This window comes from Syngnathus acus, chromosome 12, assembly GCF_901709675.1.
Source record: "Syngnathus acus chromosome 12, fSynAcu1.2, whole genome shotgun sequence".
Lineage (NCBI taxonomy): Eukaryota > Metazoa > Chordata > Actinopteri > Syngnathiformes > Syngnathidae > Syngnathus > Syngnathus acus.
In genome coordinates this window covers 10391686-10409132 of record NC_051097.1, presented here as the reverse complement: position 1 = coordinate 10409132, position 17447 = coordinate 10391686, and the positions used below count along the sequence as shown (strand labels likewise).

The following is a 17447-nucleotide window of genomic DNA, read 5'->3' as shown; positions in this document are numbered from 1 at the left end:
TAACTCCCACATGATTGTATTTTTAAGTTGAGAAAGTTACCATTTTAGCGAGATTTTGACGCCACTTTCCGTCTCTTGGATTTGGCGTAGTCTACGACATCGCCCTCCAGCGGTAGTGGCTATTAATGGCAGGAACAGCAGTCCAAACTTAACTTTTGTGCATTCTCATGATCTGAATCTCCGAGAATTTGCTCGGACATAAAAACACACATAGAAGATTTTAACAAGCACATTAGTATTTTTATTTTGCAATACTAAGTTGTGCCATTTCTCAACAGAGTTCCTTGGCACCTTAATGCCACAAGATGGCACCAAAGCATTACTTTTAAAGTAGATAGGCCTCTGGCCAGAGCACAAAAAAAACTGAAAATGTGAGCTGTCAGGAAATAACTACAGAGCTGCTCTTGTGCAAACGTATTAGGATTTATTGTGATTATTATTATCATCATCTATCTGACACATTGTGGCGCACTTAAATGCAATCAAGCAAACAAACGCAAGAATGGAGAAATCAAGCGATGTCATCATCTGACTTGCTCCTCTCAAATGACCTTTGAGTTGCCACCTGCATTGACCCAGAGTGAGTAAAAAAAAAATCAAGTGTACTGTTTTCCTGCTCACAAAAGGAGGAAATGAAAGTGCAGAGATAGCTTCTGGGGCCCCGCCGGTGGCAGCTGTTGTCGAGCCAGTGAGACTTTGATTGAGGGGGGTGCGAGTTAATAAGTAACCAAGCAGAGGTGCAACCTTCGGCAGTCAAGTCACAAGGAGCAGCAAAGATCACCGCTTGATCATTTGTGTTTTGGATATTAAACCTACGAGTGGAGCGACTATGGTGAGTGGTTATTCTTGTTATTTATGTCTCACACTTCCTATTCCTCTATCTGGACTTTTTCTTTCCTGTCATGTGAGAGACTTAAAGCTCGGTGGATGACGCCCAGCTGTGTGGTCACAAGAGTTTTGAGACGTTAAAAGCTGGTCAGTTTTTTTTAAACTCATTTGTGTTGTCGATACCGATGAATTCGATGGAGTTCGATATACACTAAGAAAAACAGAATGCTGCACTATTGTGGCAGGAAGTTTGAAGGCAATCTCATTTAATCATGCCATAAAGATGACACCACTAAAAAAAAAAAAAAAGGTTTCCGGGTTTCTAGCTCAATAAACGGTCTTTGATTTTTCTCCAAAAGTTTATTGTACTTAAGGTTAATTGAAAACAACTAGTGGACGAGATTAGAGAAAAAATTATATTTGTTGAAAGCAAAAACACGTCATTTGGAGACTAAATGGTCTTTGACATTTGTGTAGACTAGTTTTGTTGAAGCCTTAATTGACTGCTAGGGGCTCATTCCCCCCCCCCCCCCACCCCGGCAGACTGACCCAAACGTCCCGTCGTCCGGCTCCGCATCCAAGCTGGAGAACGTGCAAGGGCAAGTGAACGAGGTAAAAGTCATTCTAAAGGACAACATCGATAAAGTGTTGGAGCGAGGAGACCGGTTGGACGACTTGATCGGCAAGACTGGGGACCTGCAGGCGTCGGTGAGTAAAAGACTTTTGACCCAAATGAAATTTTAACCCGTAACCGGAAACCAAAAGTCTCTGAGCGGCTGTTTTTTTTAATAAATTTGCCCTTCCTTTTGTTCTTTGCAGGCCGACTCGTTCCAAAAAACCTCCACGCGGGTGGCCAGGAAGTATTGGTGGAAAAACATCAAAATGCTCATCATTATCGGCGTCATCGTGGTCATCATCTTCGTCCTCATCATACTCGCCGCGACCAACGTTATATAATTGGCTGTTTGAGAGCAATTTAAAGCCTGTTTTAAGACTAATTATTCAATCACCTTGCATCTTAAGCAAGCAACTTCTGCATTTGGCAAAAACGAGTGAAAGCGCTTCCTTCCGGCACGTGTGAATGACGAAACGCTTAAACTGGGGATTGGAACAAAGCACCCGTAGGACCTTTCAACATCTCCAATGGTTTTTTTTTTTTTGGTACAAAAGCTATCAATGTTGACACTGTCTTTGTGCTTACCACGGGAATTGTTTGCGTTACACTCCTGCCACTACTCACAAAAAAATAATTTTGTTCCACAGAAATCCAAACAAGTGTTTTAATGTTTTTACCACGCTTACATTGAATACATTATGTCGGTGTATATACGAATGTTGTATAGTCTAATGAACACATTGTGATAAATGTGCATCTACAACTGTAAATAAGTGTAACTAAAAATAAAGCCATTCACAACAACCCCCGCCCCCTCTCCCACACACAAAAATAGTGTCATATCCAAAGAACACTCTGGAAAATAAAGAGTAAATATGGGCTCTTCAGTTAATTGTTTTTGCTTACAATCAGCGGCGATAGCGTGGCGGCGTCTCCGCTGCCCGTCGTCCGCCGCGTCCTCTCGCCCCCGCCGCCGCACCTGAGAAAAGACGCGCACACGTCAGAGCCGCCACGCAGCCGCGCTCGTGGCACAGCGCAACCTAACGGATCTCCGTGTGCCAAAACAAAATGTATAAATTAACATTAACACACGTTAAATAGAAAAAGCAATCTTGAGGACGACTAGAAGAAAAATAGGTCATTACAAAAAAAGGAAACATTGCGTGCAAGCGTCTGTGAATGTGACAAATTCTGGTCGCTTTACATTTGATATTTCTACTTTTACAGAAATGTTACAAGAAGTCGGTAACACAGAGGAGAAGACATGTCCAAGAAAGTTATGGCCCAACACAACGGCGGCGTCCATAGAAGCTGTTAGCTCATGGACAAAAGACAAAAGCACCAGAACTGCAAAAAGATTAACAACTGCATTGCTGTCGTATCCTTTGGAGAGCAAATACTCAATTACAAATATTCATTACTTGTGGTGGGGGCCTGTAAAAAATTACGGAAATTTAACCACATAGAGTGGTGCCTTCAGATACGAGTTTAATTCGGAGGATTAAATGATCTTTCTGCGTGTGTTGCTCCACCGTTGTGTTTAAATACCCTTTGGTTAAAACATTTGAAATGCTACTTGTTAGCTCGACTACGGCGTTTGACATCGTTTGTTAGCATTGAGCTAGTTAGCCGAAGCGCAAATGTTGGCTCACTGGTATCCCAAGGCACCACTGTACATATTAATAAACAACTCAAAAGCTGGCCAAAGGAAAGTTGATAAAAACGGCAACATGGTATCCCATTTTTTTGGTTTTGCTGTTTTCATTTGTAGTTGATATACAGGATGTTGTGAGACCATACCAAACGGCAGCAAGCGAGAGCGTATGCGTCTCGTACCCGGTCCGCATTGAGCGGGCCCTGAGAGTATCTGGAGTCAGCTCATGGCCTGCAAGGAAGCTCCGCTGGCAGGTACAAACAAGGTATGTCAGAGTTAGGAGAGACAACATACTTCCTCTAATTTTTTTTTTTTTTGCGCTTTTCCGTGAACTGTACATCCATTACTGTAGTAGTGCTTTACCTGTTAACTTTACAGTTAAAAAAAAAAAAAAGAAGAGACCAAATAAAAGGTGCAAAGGAGGCTGCAGGAGTTAAAATAATCGCCCCCGTGTAGCCTCTATGTTACCAAAAGGAAAATGTATACATTACAACATAATATTATCAAACATTTAGGACTATTTTTTTTTTATGTTTTACGGGACGTGAAGGCGTGTTGGAGTGGACATACCTGCTTGTGTTCTTTGAGGTGACCTCGAGCGTTTTAGTACGGTCTGTAACTGCTGCTGTGAATGGGGCGCCGCGGCGACTTGCCGTAGCCGGCCGGCTCATCTACGGGTGAGGGCACAAAACGACAAAATAATAATAACAACAGTAAAACAAAAAGCACAATAGATTCAAGTGGCACGTTTAACGTGCATTTATTTTTTTTAACCAGTGTTGTGTAATTTTATGGCTGAAATGATTATTCGGATAATTTAGCCGGTTAACAGCTAACCTGAGTTTATGAGTCAACTGTACATTCGTTCGCTGACTCCCACATCACTCACCGGGCAGGCCACACCTTTTAAAGCCACACACACTCAAAGTCAAAGATCCTCTATTCGCGTGGCAAGTGACGATGGCGCCCTCAAGTGGACACCAATAACACCTGCAACTCATGTTAAAGCCTGACACTGTATACCTGACTTTTTTGCGAGTGATGTAAACTGACTAATAATAAAAGGGCAATCCATACAACAAGTGTGACGTTTAACACCCAATACTCACTGGACGGGCTCTTTCGTGTGGAACGCAACTGTTGCCGTCCCAGACGACTGCACAAGGCTGCAAGGGTGCATTACAGATATGGCAAAAACGCTTCTACGGATCAATAAGTATCAGATGCAAAGCAGTGTGAAAGCCTGATTCAACGGAACTGGGCGACGTGAAATTGTCAGAAATAAACTACTGTAATGTGCATGCCAGGCCAATAGGTGGCGATGTCAATATATAGGGAACGCCAAGCTTTACCATCATTATCGTTTAGTGTGCTAGCTATGTGAGCGCGTTCAACAGATTGGTGGTGTCGTTAAGTTTGATCAAGGGTCTTGAATGCGAACATCAACAGCGCTGTGGTCCGACATTGTGGTTTAAGCGTTGCGCTTTTTTACATTTTGTGGGGGAGGAATCGTTGTTAACAACCGTGCCAGACAACAGCGGAGAGACAAAAAGGTGGGTGTTGTGGAGTGATTAAGTATTAACGCAATATTTAGCCAGCATTAATATGATGCAGCAATTAAAGCGATATCAAACATCACAATATACAGGTGCATCTCCTTCAATGGGAAACTCAATTTATTTCAGCAGTTCAATTCAATAAGTGGCAATCATAGATTCACTACACACAGAGTGTAATATTTCAGAATTTTATTTTTTTTGATAATTTTGATGATTATAGTTTACAGCTAACAAAAACCCCAAATCCACCATCTCAAGAAATTAGAATGACACATTTTTATTTTTTTTATAGGGATAGAAATGAATAAGGAATTTGCCTTCTGAAACGAATCAACCTTAAAGTGTTAAAACAATTTTGGAGTTTGGAATTGAACTACTGAAGTAAATGAACTTTTCCACAATATTCTAATTTATTGAGATGCACCTGTATATGAAACAGAAGGGAAATCCCACAAAACTGCCCTTCCATGTTAAGTACACAAAAAATGAAATAAAACAAAACAAAAATACACTCACAATGTTAATAAAACATGTTTAGATGCAGTGTTGACATTAAAGATTGACAATTATGACAGTGACAATATTGATATTTGATGCGGATGTATCGAGGCTGTATTGTAACAGACAATACAATACATCATGAAATCCATATTTTGTCCCAACAGAGCCCCGACCCCCCCTCCCCCCTCCCCGAACCCACCCACTACCCCACCCCCACCCTCAATAAAAATATGATCTAGCTCGTTCAAATGGTCTACAGAGATCGTCACACATGGACTTACTACTGTCGCCACCGTATCCGTAATAGTTGCCGTAACCAGAGTAATCGTAGCTGCCGTATCCGCCGTAGCCTTGATTGCCGTAGCCGTAGTTGCTGTAGCCGTGATTCCAGTAGTTGCCGTAGCCCTGGTTCCAATTGGGGCCGGGACCTGGGATCACATACTCGGATCACACACGCAACCTCGACAACGCTTTGAGAAACAGCCTACACCGGGGCTGGTGAGAGCGCGAGGTGTGCAGCTGCAAACTAGCATCAATACATGTAAGCTAGCCAATGTAACAAATGACATTTTTAACGTGGGACTCACCGCCTCCCCTCCCTCGAGACCTAGGCGAGTAACCTCCTCTTCCTCCCCAGTACTGCTGCTGTTGGTACTGCTCTTTGGACATGGCCACCTTCACTTCACACTGCACACCACCACACAGCCCAGAAAGTTTTTTTTCCCGTTTCAATTTCTGCCCAGACACACATCGAGCTGCGAGTGACAATACCTTGCTCAGGCCGATGTTGTGATACTTCTTCTCCATGATGGTCTTCACTGGTTCCTCCTCCTTGAACGTTATGAAGCAGAAGCCTCTCCTTTTGTTGGTTTTGCTCTCCACGGGAAACTCCACGGCCTCCACCTGATGAAATATAAAACAAATATGACTGCGGTTCGATTAAGAGGCGAAAAAAAGACGCCGGGAATGGGAAACTGACTTCTCCAAAGGTGGCGAAGTACTCTCGGACTTTCTCCTCGGGAGTGTCTGGAGAGAGGCCGCCCACAAAGATCTTCTTGACTGGCTCCTTGCTCTTCATGGCCTTAGCTTTTTTGGGGTCAATGACCTTCCCGTTGAGTTTATGCTCCTTTTGCGCAGTGACCTGGGCAACAAAATTATCCATCCATATTAAACCAATAAAGCAGCTTGCCATCAAGCTGACTGAACATTTGCAGCACACGCATGTCGAGTAAAACCAAAAAGGCTTTGTGGCTGACTCACGAGAACAAAGAACATGAGCCTAACATTGAACATCAAGGATGTCAAATAAATGTCGATATACCTTGTCAACACTTTCGGCATCTTTGAAGAGTATAAAGCCGAATCCCCTGGAGCGGCCAGTCATGGGGTCCAGTTTCAGAGTGCAGTCGATAACGTCCCCAAACTTGGAGAAGTAGTCTTTTAGGTCCTTCTTGGTCGTGTCCCAGCTGAGGCCCCCGACAAACACCTTCCTATTGGTAACATGACGATTATGATGATATGGCTTTTATCCATTCGCATGAGGTTCACAACCTTGCCAATCTGCTTGATTAAAATCAATTGCTGCTATCTTGGTGTTGGTGGCACGGGAGCGATAAAGTTATCAATGTGTTTGTTACTCTGAACATTTCTTGTCATCTGTCATGTCGAGCAAACCCCTGGCTAGCTATCACAAGGCAAATGTTCACACAAACCATAGCATTATATCCAACAACAGTCTGCTAACACAAAATAAGAAACACTAGCCCATCTTAATGAACATAAAATGTTCATGGAGTAATTATGCACCGTAAAGTGCTCCTTTAAAACTCATGGTACAACAACGTGCTCGGATGGCTACTACTATTGAGTGTAATTGGGGACCTTCTCTGCCTTTTCATCTCGCTGTTGATCATCAGGTATGCTATTCAGACTTCGTTCATGTTATATAATATAGATTTAAAAATGGCTTTAACAGACACCATTTAAAGAGCGGTAAAAGGGCGAGGAAACACTATTTAGTAGTTCCAACGGAGAGAGGGGTTATTCGATATCACTGTACAGTAATTTGACGACCTAATTTGACGAACAGCAGGCAAACCCCGCTACGTTGTCGACAAACATTTCAAACATGCAAGTCTTACCCTTCATCCTCCTCATTTTTACTGGCGTCGATCCTCGCCCCCTCGGCCTCGCCCCCATCTAGGCCGCTGTCGCCCGCCGCCGCGGCCGTCATGGGGTCGTCGCAATACGCCTCGCCGTCCTCTTCCATCCTCATGATGCCGACGTCTTCACTGAACTCGCAGTCGTCCGACATGTTTGTTTCTTTTTTCTTTGCGTATTTCTTCTTATTTGTACAGCTGGCGTTGCGTCGGTGAAGAGAAGCTAAGAGCTAAAATTCTTGGCGCTCACCGCGAGGCTAGTTGGAGAATTAGCCTCACAGATGCTATGCTATGCTTCGGTTCGATCGCGAGTTACCCGAAATATTTGCCAAATTCTTTATAAATGGCGATATTCGCCGTTTATTTACTTGGCGGTGGGTCTCCCTCTTTACCCACGTCTTCTTCGCTCGAACGGCGCTTGGTTCGGTCATGAAACCGGAAATACTGCAGCGCCACCACCAGGTTTGGAGGAGACACGGACGTTTAACGTTGATTCGCCTTGATACTACTGCTGAGGGTCGACATATGTTTAGAGCCGCAACCATGCTACTAGCGAATTAAGTATAACATATTTCCCCCCCTTTAAAACCATTTCTAGCCATTTCCAATTTGATTAGCGAGCGTTGCACGACCGGTGAGCGTCACATACACACCGAGCTACCGGTCCGGCGAAGCTAATTAGGCTAAGGTTAGCTAAGCCGTGGGTAAAACAAAATCAACAACAATGGCTACTGTAGCGATCCCTGCTCGCACCACTGCCCTTTTGCTGGACATCGAGGGCACCACCACTCCAATCACCTTTGTAAAGGTAGGTTTTTGTAGAGAAAAAAAAAGAGCTAATTTAGTAGACACTCCTGTTTGTCAACGTCTCAAAATAAACATTCTCACTGCAGGATATTCTGTTTCCATACATACGGGAGCATCTTGAAGACTACCTGTCAGCCCACTGGGAGGAAGACGAGTGCAAACAGGATGTTCATCTTCTTAAAAAACAGGTTATTAAACACATCCTATCAAATGAAAAAAAGATTACCTTTGAAAATGTGACATAATGTGACTCATCAAAACAACACACAAAACTCCAACAGATCGAAGAGGACATGAGGCAGAACCGGGCGTGTCCCGTCCACGCCGTGGACCAGACGGTGCACACGGACGAGGAGAAGGCCATCCGCGAGGTGGTGAGCGACGTGCTGTGGCAGATGGCCGCCGACCGCAAGTCCACGGCGCTCAAGCGGCTCCAGGGTCACATGTGGCGAGTGGCGTATGCGTCTGGCACAATCAAAGGCGAGTAAGTGGACTCATCTGTCACCGACTTACTTTGATCGAATTCCTTGACACCAAAATGGTGGCAACCAATATAACAACCTTCAGGGTTTTTTTGTCCTATCTGAAACTTAAAACGACGGTGCATTCATACACAGAATCTACCAGGACGTGACGCCGTCCATCCGAAGGTGGCGAGGGCACAGCCTCAAAGTCTTCATCTACTCATCGGGCAGCGTGGAAGCCCAAAAACTGCTCTTCTCGCATTCCGTAGAAGGCGACGTTTTAGATGTTGGTATTTTCTTGGTCATGAGGATTTCTTCACTTGTGCCCTCCAGGCAACATGGAATTTTGGAGGCATCTACAAAAAAACTCATGTGTTATTGTGACAAATGTTTCCTGCTCCACAGTTATTTGACGGTCACTTTGACACAGCCGTTGGTGCCAAAGTGGACCCCAAAAGCTACAAAAGAATCGCTGAGAGGATCGGCTGTCCGCCAGAAGAAATCACCTTCCTGACGGACGTCACACGAGGTTGTCCTCTTATACCTTGTTGCCTTACGCAGACACACTCATTAGTTAGGACACGATCACGACATCTATGAGAGCATTGAAGAAAATACGCAAACATAAGTTTCTCTTGAAAGCTTTTTGAGGCGAGGCATTTATTCAAGTGGCACCTCACGCTTAATTTGGACACAGCATTTAAAAGAGCACGTACTGTATTTATTCAGGAAATATGCATCCATTATCCAAAAAAGAACTTTCTTGCCCCAGAACTTGAATTTCCCACCATAAATAAACAGCCTTACAGATGTCACGTCCGCTCTACAGATATGCGGTGTGTTTCGGTAAAAACATGCGACAAACAAAATAAAGCACCGTGTTTAAATGAGGTTAGGCGTTGGGTTGATTTTTTTTTTTTTTCTTCTTCAAGTTGGTCATATAGAAAACGAGTTAGTCTAACCCCACCATGTGATTGCAGAGGCCAAAGCGGCAGAGGACGCCGGCGTCAACACGGTGGTGGTGGTGCGGCCGGGGAACACGGAACTGACGGATGAGGAAGCCGCTCACTATCACGTCATCACGTCCTTCGGACAGCTGGAAGTGACAGGGAGAGCTTAACGGAGGCTCCAAAAAGAAAAAGACGTCAAGTATACGAAAGCACATTTTTAAAGGCCTCAACCTTAATGTTTATGTGGTTTGTCTTATTTACAGTAAACGTGCCATCCTCATCACTTTGTCCTTTTGTTTATTAGATTTTGCATCCGTTCCTAATCTAGTATCCGGTGACACAGTCACCTTGTAAATAAAGCGCAGAGAATAATACAGTTTTGGATGCAGAGTGTATTGGGGTTGGATTAAAACTTGGTCCAAGTAGGCGGAGTTGAAAGGAGGAGGAAAATAAAAACCTAAATGGGCGCAATTAACAACTCAGACTTCTTAAAAACAATAATGCTGACATAAGAAAGTTTTTAAAAACATGAATGATCAATTAATCAGTCTAGTTCTGCTCATTGAGATGCTCCGACTGTTCCCTTTTTCTTCCTGTTGGCATTGAACATGATCCATTTGGATTGTATCACTTCATATAAAGTCAATTTAAAAGCAATCAGCATGATTGGTAGTGGAAATAAAAATAAAAAAAATAGCCCTTGATTGGCAGCACGTGGTACCACACGGGCTCACACGCCCAGCTTGTTGGCCTGCGTCAGCACCACTTTGAGGACGGGCATGAAAGCCGACGTCTCGCTGAAGTTGCTGCTGCTAACGATGTGCGTGTGGATGCCCAGGCCCTCGGTGTAGGCCCGCGCCTCGATGCTGCGTGCCATGTTGTGCAGACCCCCCACAATGGCGGGAGAAAGCTGCGGGAAAAGGAGTGATGCAGAAGTGATGCAGAAGCGATTCAGTTATGGCTGTGTTTTTATGAAGTCGAATAGAAAGTGATATTTTCCCTTGGAATGAACAAAACTCACCGTCTGGTCCCGCAGTTTGTCGTAGAGCGCCTCCAGACGCTTGTTGGCATCATCGAGCTTCCTCCGAGTTTGCTGGAACAATTCAAAAGAAAAGTGTTAGCTGGCTCACGCTAACATGAACAAGTTTCTTCCTTCTCACTGACCGGGTCGGTAGCAACAGCCAAGCACTTCTGGATCAGGCCCTCAAAGGTGGTCTTGAGGACCAAGTGCTCCTCCGGGATGGGCTTCTTGGCGATTTTCTCAGCCGGGATGCACTGCGAGGGCTGGACACAGTCCTTCGTCAAGTTAATTACCTCGCCACAAAATAATACAAAATGATACCCACCTGTATGGCATCTCCTGTGGGGCCCCCGGGCGCTCCCTCAGCGGGTATGCTTGGGTTGAGGGTCGGCGGGGGGATCGTCTGGAACCCCCCTTGAGGACCCGGGACCGAGCCCTGCGGTGCTCCAGAGTTTACAGGGTGGGCGTTAGGGTCTGAACCCAAAGGAGCCATGATGGGAGAAGTGATAGGGGCGGGCGGGGTGTAGTTCTCCGGGACCTGTGCGAAATTGGGGAATTGAGATTAATATAATAAAGAAGAAAAGTGTCAAGTGGATTCACAGAAAAGAAGAGTCACCTTCTTCTTGGATGTTCTGCTCAGAGCTGGAGGGTCATTCCAACCATTCTGGGGCCCTGTACACGCAAACAGAATGGTTTGCTCCGGAAATATTTCACCATATTTGTTATCAAATCAGTGGTCATTAATTAATTCATGGATCATAAAGAAATTAGTTATCAGTCATTAATTCCTTTGGTATCAAGTCACTGGTTAACAAGTTGATTGGCGCCTGTCATCAACTTATTGGTAGAATGATTGTGATTAAATCATTCAGTCTATGGATCAATTGATTGAGATGAATCACAGGAAGAGGAAAAGGCACACAGGACGGGTTCGGGCGATTAAAGGGTGTCACGGCGGACTCTCGCACCTGTTGCCTGGGGGTCGAGGGTCTGCTCGAGCTCAAACTTTGTACCTGAGACTCCGCCGGGCGGAGGCGGCGGCACATACGACCCAGGAAAGCCCGGCGCGTCGTGCTGGAAAGACGCTCCGGAAGAGGAGCAGCTGGGAAAGAAAGGAGCAAGCGAAGAAGGAGGAGGAGAGGAGGGCAGGCATTGGGCGAGGAAGCCGGGTGGCTGAGGAGGGTAAGGGGGCTCAGAGTAGTGATGAGGCTGAAAGGCTCCAGGCGGGAAGTGCTGGACCTGGGGTTGGGCTGACATTCAATAGATGCTGTTAGTGGGGGGGGAAACAATCCAGGAAGAAGTCATAGACACATGCTAAGACGGCAAACATTCCCACCGTGAAATGTTTGACTGTTTAAAGGAAACAAACAAGCTTTGCCGTCTTTATTCCTTCCTACTTTTTTGTGTCCTAAATAAAGACTCACGCTGGTATTGCGGAGAGTACATGTAGGTCGAGCCGGCAGAGGCCGCGGGGGCCGAAGGCGGCATCCCGTAGACAGGATTTGGCGCTTCGGCCTGCTGGGAATAGGAAAGAAAATTCCAGTTAGATTACGGGCATAGGTGTTTGAGAGAACAATCGGGGTACCTGCTGCTGCTCGGAGGGAGGAGCCACTTGCGGCGGAAGCGAGACGTTGGGCAGGGATGTCGGTGTCTGGTTACTCCACGAGGTGACAGTGGAGGCGGACCTCCCCTGAACCACACACGTATTTTTTTTTGCAATTAATAATCTGTAATTAGGCCAAAACTCTTGGGTCCTTAGCGGTACTTACAGGCTGGTAATACTGCTGCTGGGCCGGTATGGAGGCGGGTGTCTGCAGCGGTACGGATCCTGTGAGGGGAGCAGGCTGGACCGGGGTGAAAGCATGGCGGGGCTGAAGGCCGCCAGGCTGAGTCTGAGATCTAGGGGTCCGGACTGGACCCGCCGCCTGCTGACCCAGAGCCCGACCGAGGCGTTCACGGAGCTGCTCTACTGCCGCCTGGCAGTCGAATAGACGGCAGACATGATCATCTTCTCACACAGGCTAGCTTGTTAGCACTGCTAGCTTTTGCAGCTGTGGCTAGCTCACCTGACCGCTGCTGTTGGGCAGGTAGCCGATGGCCTCGGACAGGCTGCCCTGGGAAGCCAGAAGGCCGGCGTAGCGAGCCATCTCCTCAGCCAGCAGGGCGCCGGCGTTGGCGTCACGACCCGAGCGCTGAGTCTGCTCCATAGCGCGCTGCAGGACCACCACTTTCTCCACCAGGTCCTGTGTGGAGGATAGAAAACAAAAGCACATCAACATGTTTTTGTATCCATGCGTGATGGAAAGAGCAAAGAGACAGAATGGGAAAACGTTCCCCAGCACACCTGCAGGGATAATGGGCAGTTTCGTTGGCCGGCCGCGTTCCAGCAGGCCACCAGTTTGTCCACGTTGCCGGCGCAGATATAACACAGACAGGCTTGAGCTCGCAGATCGGGGTCACCACACGCCTCCAAACGGACCCCGAGGAGGTCTGAGAACGAGTGAGTCGTAATCGCTAACTATTTGCCAGTCGTGTAAGGCGACGAGACCAAATACGGCGCTCGCTTTACCGCACAATGACGAGAACTCGGCGGGTTTGGCGTAGGTCATGACGGCCGCCAGCGCCTCCTTCCAGTTGCGCAGGTCGCACGTTGTCAGCACGTCGCGCCAGTCTTTAGTCACCACGGCGCTGATCAGCTACCGGACAGAAAAACCCATTAAATTTGAAGACGCAAATCGGGAGGTACTTTTAATTGTTCTTTGAATTCTACCTTGGTGATTTTGCCACGCATCTTGCGGAAATACTTTGTCTGCGTCTTCTCCAGGAGGTCGGCGCCACCGGCAATGGCGAGAATGATGCTGTCGGCCATGCGGTCGTCGTGGAGACAGAGCTCCACGGCCGCCTCGTAGTTGCCCATTAGCAGGGCCTGTGTGATAAGACCATCCATGTCTGTGGAAAAGACATTTAAAACAATTTAAGAATTACAAAAAAAAAAAACAACAACATTATTACATCCATAAAAATCCTCATTTGTTATGATTACCTTTACTGATGCTGAGATCGACTCCCTCTGCAGAAGTCTTGGAGACATCCTTGACTTGGGCGGGAGTCTCGGGCTCCTCCTCCTCCTTCTCGTCCAGCGGCACCTCCTGGAAAAGAGGAAAGGCGCATCCTGACATGACTCCTTTTCTCCCCTTTGATATTTGCAGTAGTTCAATTCAGTCTTCGTATTTCCATTTTCCCCCCGATTTGATTCTCTTCATTCCTTCATCGTAGACTTTTGAATGTCCCGTCTCAGTTACCTCTTCCAACGAGATGTCCTCCTCCTCCTCCTCCTCCACTTCCTCCTGAGGAGCTACGCTCAGGTCGAGTTCTCCTACGGTGCTGTCCAGGCTCTCCGGAGCGGCGTCCGTGTTTATGTTTGCGCTGGCGATCAGGTCGAACGCTGCCTCTGGATTGTCAAGCGGCAGCTGAGCGCTGGCGGGAGCGACCGCTGCGTCCACCGGCCGAGCTTCAGCACATTGGCCCTCAAGCGCCGCAGATATCTGCAGACACGATCGCACAACAAAGACGTTTTGCATTAGCATTAAGCTAACATTAGATGAATAAATACGGTTTGGTGTTTTAATCCAACACGCGGGTGGGTGGGCCTCACCTTGGCAGCAAGCTCCTCTTTGTTGTAGCCCAGAAGCTCCAAGAATTTATTGCGAATGTCACTTTCAAAGTTGGCCTGGAAAACACACGCAGGTCTTTATTTTCAAGTGTACATCATTTCATCATCTGAAAGTTACCTTGAGGAAAGACCAAACAGTTTCTTCAAACTGGTCCTGGGCCCCTTGGATCTTTTCCTGGCAGAATTCCTGGAAGGTGCCCGCACTCAGCGTAGCCTGGAGCTGCTCCGAGCGCGTCAAGAAGGTCGTCTCTGTCACCACCTGGCTGATGTGAACCAGGTGGGGGCCACCGGGCTGCTGCCCGTTTGCCGGGCCGTTCTCCAGGGATACCAGCTTTCCGCCAAACTGCAGGATGACAAGTCAGGATCAGGACATTGTTGTTCTCACAAAAGCATCCTGATATCTCTCCCCAAAAGAATTTTGTTGTTGTTGTGCCTGATGGGTCCTAAGATTGACCCTTGAGGAACACCACAGGGAAGGAAACAAGTGCCATTTCAGAAACTCACTGCAAACGATGCCCCGACAGGCCTGCGGATCCACTTGGGGGGCTTCTTCAGGGGGTTGATGCTAGCAGGGCGGGCAGCCGTCTGAGGTAGCTGCAGTGGTGGTAGTGTTTGTCCTGTCCCAAAGGGGTCCATGTTGCCGAAGGAGTTACTAATCTGGAAAAAGAAGAAAGTGAGCATCTTAACTACTCATTGAATGGATTTAATTGAACCTCATTTCGGGATGCTGTGTGAAAATGCAAAAGCTGTATGCGTCATTGGGATCTGCATGAAAAGTGTGTCCCACCTGGTCAGCGTGCCTCTGGCTCTGCGCCTGGCTGCTGCCGCCCATGATGGAGTAGACGTCAATGTGTCCGTCGAAGTGAGCGGCTGAAAGTACCGCCGGGTTCCTGGGGCACCACTGCACATCAAAGCACCACTGGCTACCGGCTGGTAGCTCATACACCACCTGACCGGTCGGTGGAAGCGAGCGGGCCGCAAAGGTCACTTCGGATACATTTTTTAAATTAAAAAATGCAGGAGATGGGACAAATATTTGCTCACCTCGCCTGTGTTTGGGTTCCAGCACAGGATTCTGCTGTCTTTGCCGCAGCTGAGGAGCAGCTCAGGATCGGCCATGCTCCAAGCAATGGCGAGGACGCCTCTACCAAAGGAAAAGTCACACCGGTCAACAAAAATCACCTTTTAGATTATTACAGTGAAATAAATTTGAATTCATTTTGAAAGAATAAAAAAAAAAAAGTATTATTTTTAAACATGTATTACGATTATACCGTGAGATTATTTCCCTTAATTGTTATGGGATGCTTGCACCTTGTGTGATTCTCCAGAATCTTGAGCGGGGAGGTAGCAAATCGTAAATCCCACATCTGGATGACGGGCATGCGGTCGTCCTCGGAGGACAGGACCAGCTGGGTGGCCACCTCTGGGTTCCAAGCCAGTCCGGAGCAATGCATCTACAAGCAAAGACGTATCTTCGTTATTTGCAATAAAAAATTTTCTTCTGGTGGGCGGTCGACATACTCTGTTGCTGTGGTCGCTGACTTTAATAATGAGGTCGTTCTTGCGGAGGTCCCATACGGAGGCGCGACCGCTCGGGCTGGCCGAGGCCAGGATGTGCTGGACCTGCCTGTTCCACGAGACGCAGCCGATGTCCTCCACTGGCTGTCAACACGCAAGCAATATTATACACAGTCGCACAGTACAGTAAAAACAAAAAAAGTCATACCTGTGTTTTGGGTCCTGGCGTCATGGGGGACTCAAAGTTGTTGATATCCCAGATGTAAATTTCAGACTCATTTCCGCCAGATGCAAAGAGGTTGGTCTGCACCACAGAGGAAGAAAATGAAGAGTGAGCTAAGCGAGAAGCGGGTGAAGAGAAAAGATGGGTGGCGTACCTGGAAGGGATTGACGTCCAGTCCTCTCACCGGGCCCGTGTGCCGGTCGCTCTCAGCTACGACCGGGTCACTATCGCTGGCCATGATTTTGGCGGCGTCATACAAGATGACGTTGCCGTTCTCGCCACCAGCGATGACCAAGCCGGCCGGGTGACCCTGAGAGTCCTCTGAGCAGGGACCCCAGACCAGCTTGTGGTACCTGAGGGTGGGGGCTCGTTTTAATCGCGCACCACAAATTTGCTTTTTGTTTCTTTGGGTACCTGTGAGACGAAGAGAAGCTGCCACATGATTTCATGTCCAGAGAAGGGTCGGACAAGTCGAGCTCAAAGAGCTCCAGGGAGGCATTGGTGCTGAAGGAGGCATCCAGCTGCTGCGCCGACGTGCCTGGACAATAATTCATTCAAGTATAACATGACATCATCTGATACGCTGGTCACTGGTGCTCGCACCTGTTGCCAGGTAGATAGGATGCTGCTGCGCCGGACTCCAGGTCTGGATGGCGGTACGGTTGATCTCTTTCAGTTTCATTCTGAAAATATTGACATTTTTTTTAGCTTTATATCTTGTTCGAGCCATTTCTTATGGAAGGACATGACACCCAAAATAAAAAAAGGATATAAATCATATGATTCATCACTGCTTTTTTAATCTATTTTTTGGAACAGGCCCCCAGGCTACTTAGAGCCATTGTGAGCAATTTGGTGCCCTGGGGGAGACCATAAATTGGACACGGATTATGACTAAAGTCCAGTACCGCTTCTCTTGCCAGAAGTCAACTTAACTTAATTGAATACGCTTCAATTTAATTGTGTCTTCAATTAACCTAAAATGACTTGGCTAGAGAAGAACCTGGACTGGTCGCCGGCAAATCTGCAGGGCACCATCCAGACAAACACGATTACTTTCACATTCACACCCATGCACGGAGTCTTTAATTAACCAACCGTGACTTAAAAATATACAGCAAGTATTGCAAGACGATGCTATTTAATAAATAGGCTTAGTGGGAAGCTGACAGCTGATCAATTGGCTTACCTTGCGTTACTTTGCTTTTCTCCGTGGTCCTTGTCACATATACGCGCAGGCATAAAATTAATTAATGGGGAGGGGGGGGAACTGACAAGAAGCTGTTTTCGCTACTTTTGAATTTCTTTTGACGCTGAAACAACTCCCCCCCACGTAGGACAGGACGGCCGCTACACGTAGCTACCGGTACCTGCTGAGCTCGCTCTCCACTTGAATTTCCACGTCCCCACTGGGCTCCATCAACGTGGCACTACGCGTCAATCGGAAGCCTCCACCCACGAAGAAGAACTT

At 47.0% G+C, this 17447-nt stretch overlaps 4 protein-coding genes across 12 annotated transcripts; 2 read left to right on the top strand and 2 right to left on the bottom strand.

Annotated features, from left to right (window-relative positions):
- Positions 1 to 551: 551 nt before the first annotated feature.
- On the top strand, positions 552 to 2247 carry si:ch73-234b20.5 (uncharacterized protein LOC449923 homolog). The gene is made up of 3 exons (XM_037265295.1): positions 552 to 832; positions 1372 to 1536; positions 1648 to 2247. Exons 1-3 carry the CDS (start codon positions 830 to 832, stop codon positions 1783 to 1785), a joined length of 306 nt encoding a protein of 101 aa, XP_037121190.1. The 5' UTR covers positions 552 to 829; the 3' UTR covers positions 1786 to 2247.
- On the bottom strand, positions 2095 to 7742 carry LOC119131136 (heterogeneous nuclear ribonucleoprotein D0-like). 5 transcript variants are annotated; one of them, XR_005099600.1, is made up of 9 exons: positions 7300 to 7742; positions 6480 to 6648; positions 6138 to 6299; positions 5930 to 6061; positions 5746 to 5845; positions 5440 to 5586; positions 3669 to 3784; positions 3245 to 3345; positions 2095 to 2423 (listed from the first exon to the last, which is right to left on the bottom strand). XR_005099600.1 is itself a non-coding variant. In XM_037265287.1 (8 exons), the coding sequence occupies exons 1-7, from the start codon at positions 7470 to 7472 to the stop codon at positions 3702 to 3704; spliced, it is 966 nt and encodes a 321-aa protein (XP_037121182.1). In that variant the 5' UTR covers positions 7473 to 7742; the 3' UTR covers positions 2095 to 3345; positions 3669 to 3701. The 5 variants fall into 5 exon arrangements, 4 of the variants coding, with proteins under 4 accessions (XP_037121182.1, XP_037121184.1, XP_037121185.1 ...); XM_037265287.1 differs by having other exon boundaries at positions 2095 to 3345; XM_037265289.1 differs by lacking the exon at positions 3245 to 3345.
- Positions 7743 to 7789: 47 nt separating this feature from the next.
- Positions 7790 to 9821, top strand: enoph1 (enolase-phosphatase 1). The gene is made up of 6 exons (XM_037265292.1): positions 7790 to 8125; positions 8211 to 8312; positions 8406 to 8608; positions 8742 to 8874; positions 8994 to 9117; positions 9569 to 9821. Exons 1-6 carry the CDS (start codon positions 8042 to 8044, stop codon positions 9706 to 9708), a joined length of 786 nt encoding a protein of 261 aa, XP_037121187.1. The 5' UTR covers positions 7790 to 8041; the 3' UTR covers positions 9709 to 9821.
- Positions 9222 to 17443, bottom strand: sec31a (SEC31 homolog A, COPII coat complex component). 5 transcript variants are annotated; one of them, XM_037265264.1, is made up of 27 exons: positions 17166 to 17443; positions 16580 to 16659; positions 16391 to 16514; positions 16131 to 16329; positions 15962 to 16057; positions 15757 to 15897; positions 15547 to 15689; positions 15277 to 15376; positions 15020 to 15181; positions 14737 to 14889; positions 14351 to 14575; positions 14215 to 14289; positions 13862 to 14104; positions 13603 to 13708; positions 13330 to 13508; positions 13129 to 13255; positions 12904 to 13049; positions 12626 to 12802; positions 12329 to 12535; positions 12145 to 12249; positions 11984 to 12077; positions 11528 to 11809; positions 11176 to 11231; positions 10885 to 11097; positions 10703 to 10822; positions 10560 to 10631; positions 9222 to 10448 (listed from the first exon to the last, which is right to left on the bottom strand). In XM_037265264.1, exons 1-27 carry the CDS (start codon positions 17216 to 17218, stop codon positions 10269 to 10271), a joined length of 3858 nt encoding a protein of 1285 aa, XP_037121159.1. In that variant the 5' UTR covers positions 17219 to 17443; the 3' UTR covers positions 9222 to 10268. The 5 variants fall into 5 exon arrangements, with proteins under 5 accessions (XP_037121159.1, XP_037121161.1, XP_037121160.1 ...); XM_037265266.1 differs by having other exon boundaries at positions 11573 to 11809; XM_037265265.1 differs by having other exon boundaries at positions 11984 to 12074.
- Positions 17444 to 17447: the final 4 nt, after the last annotated feature.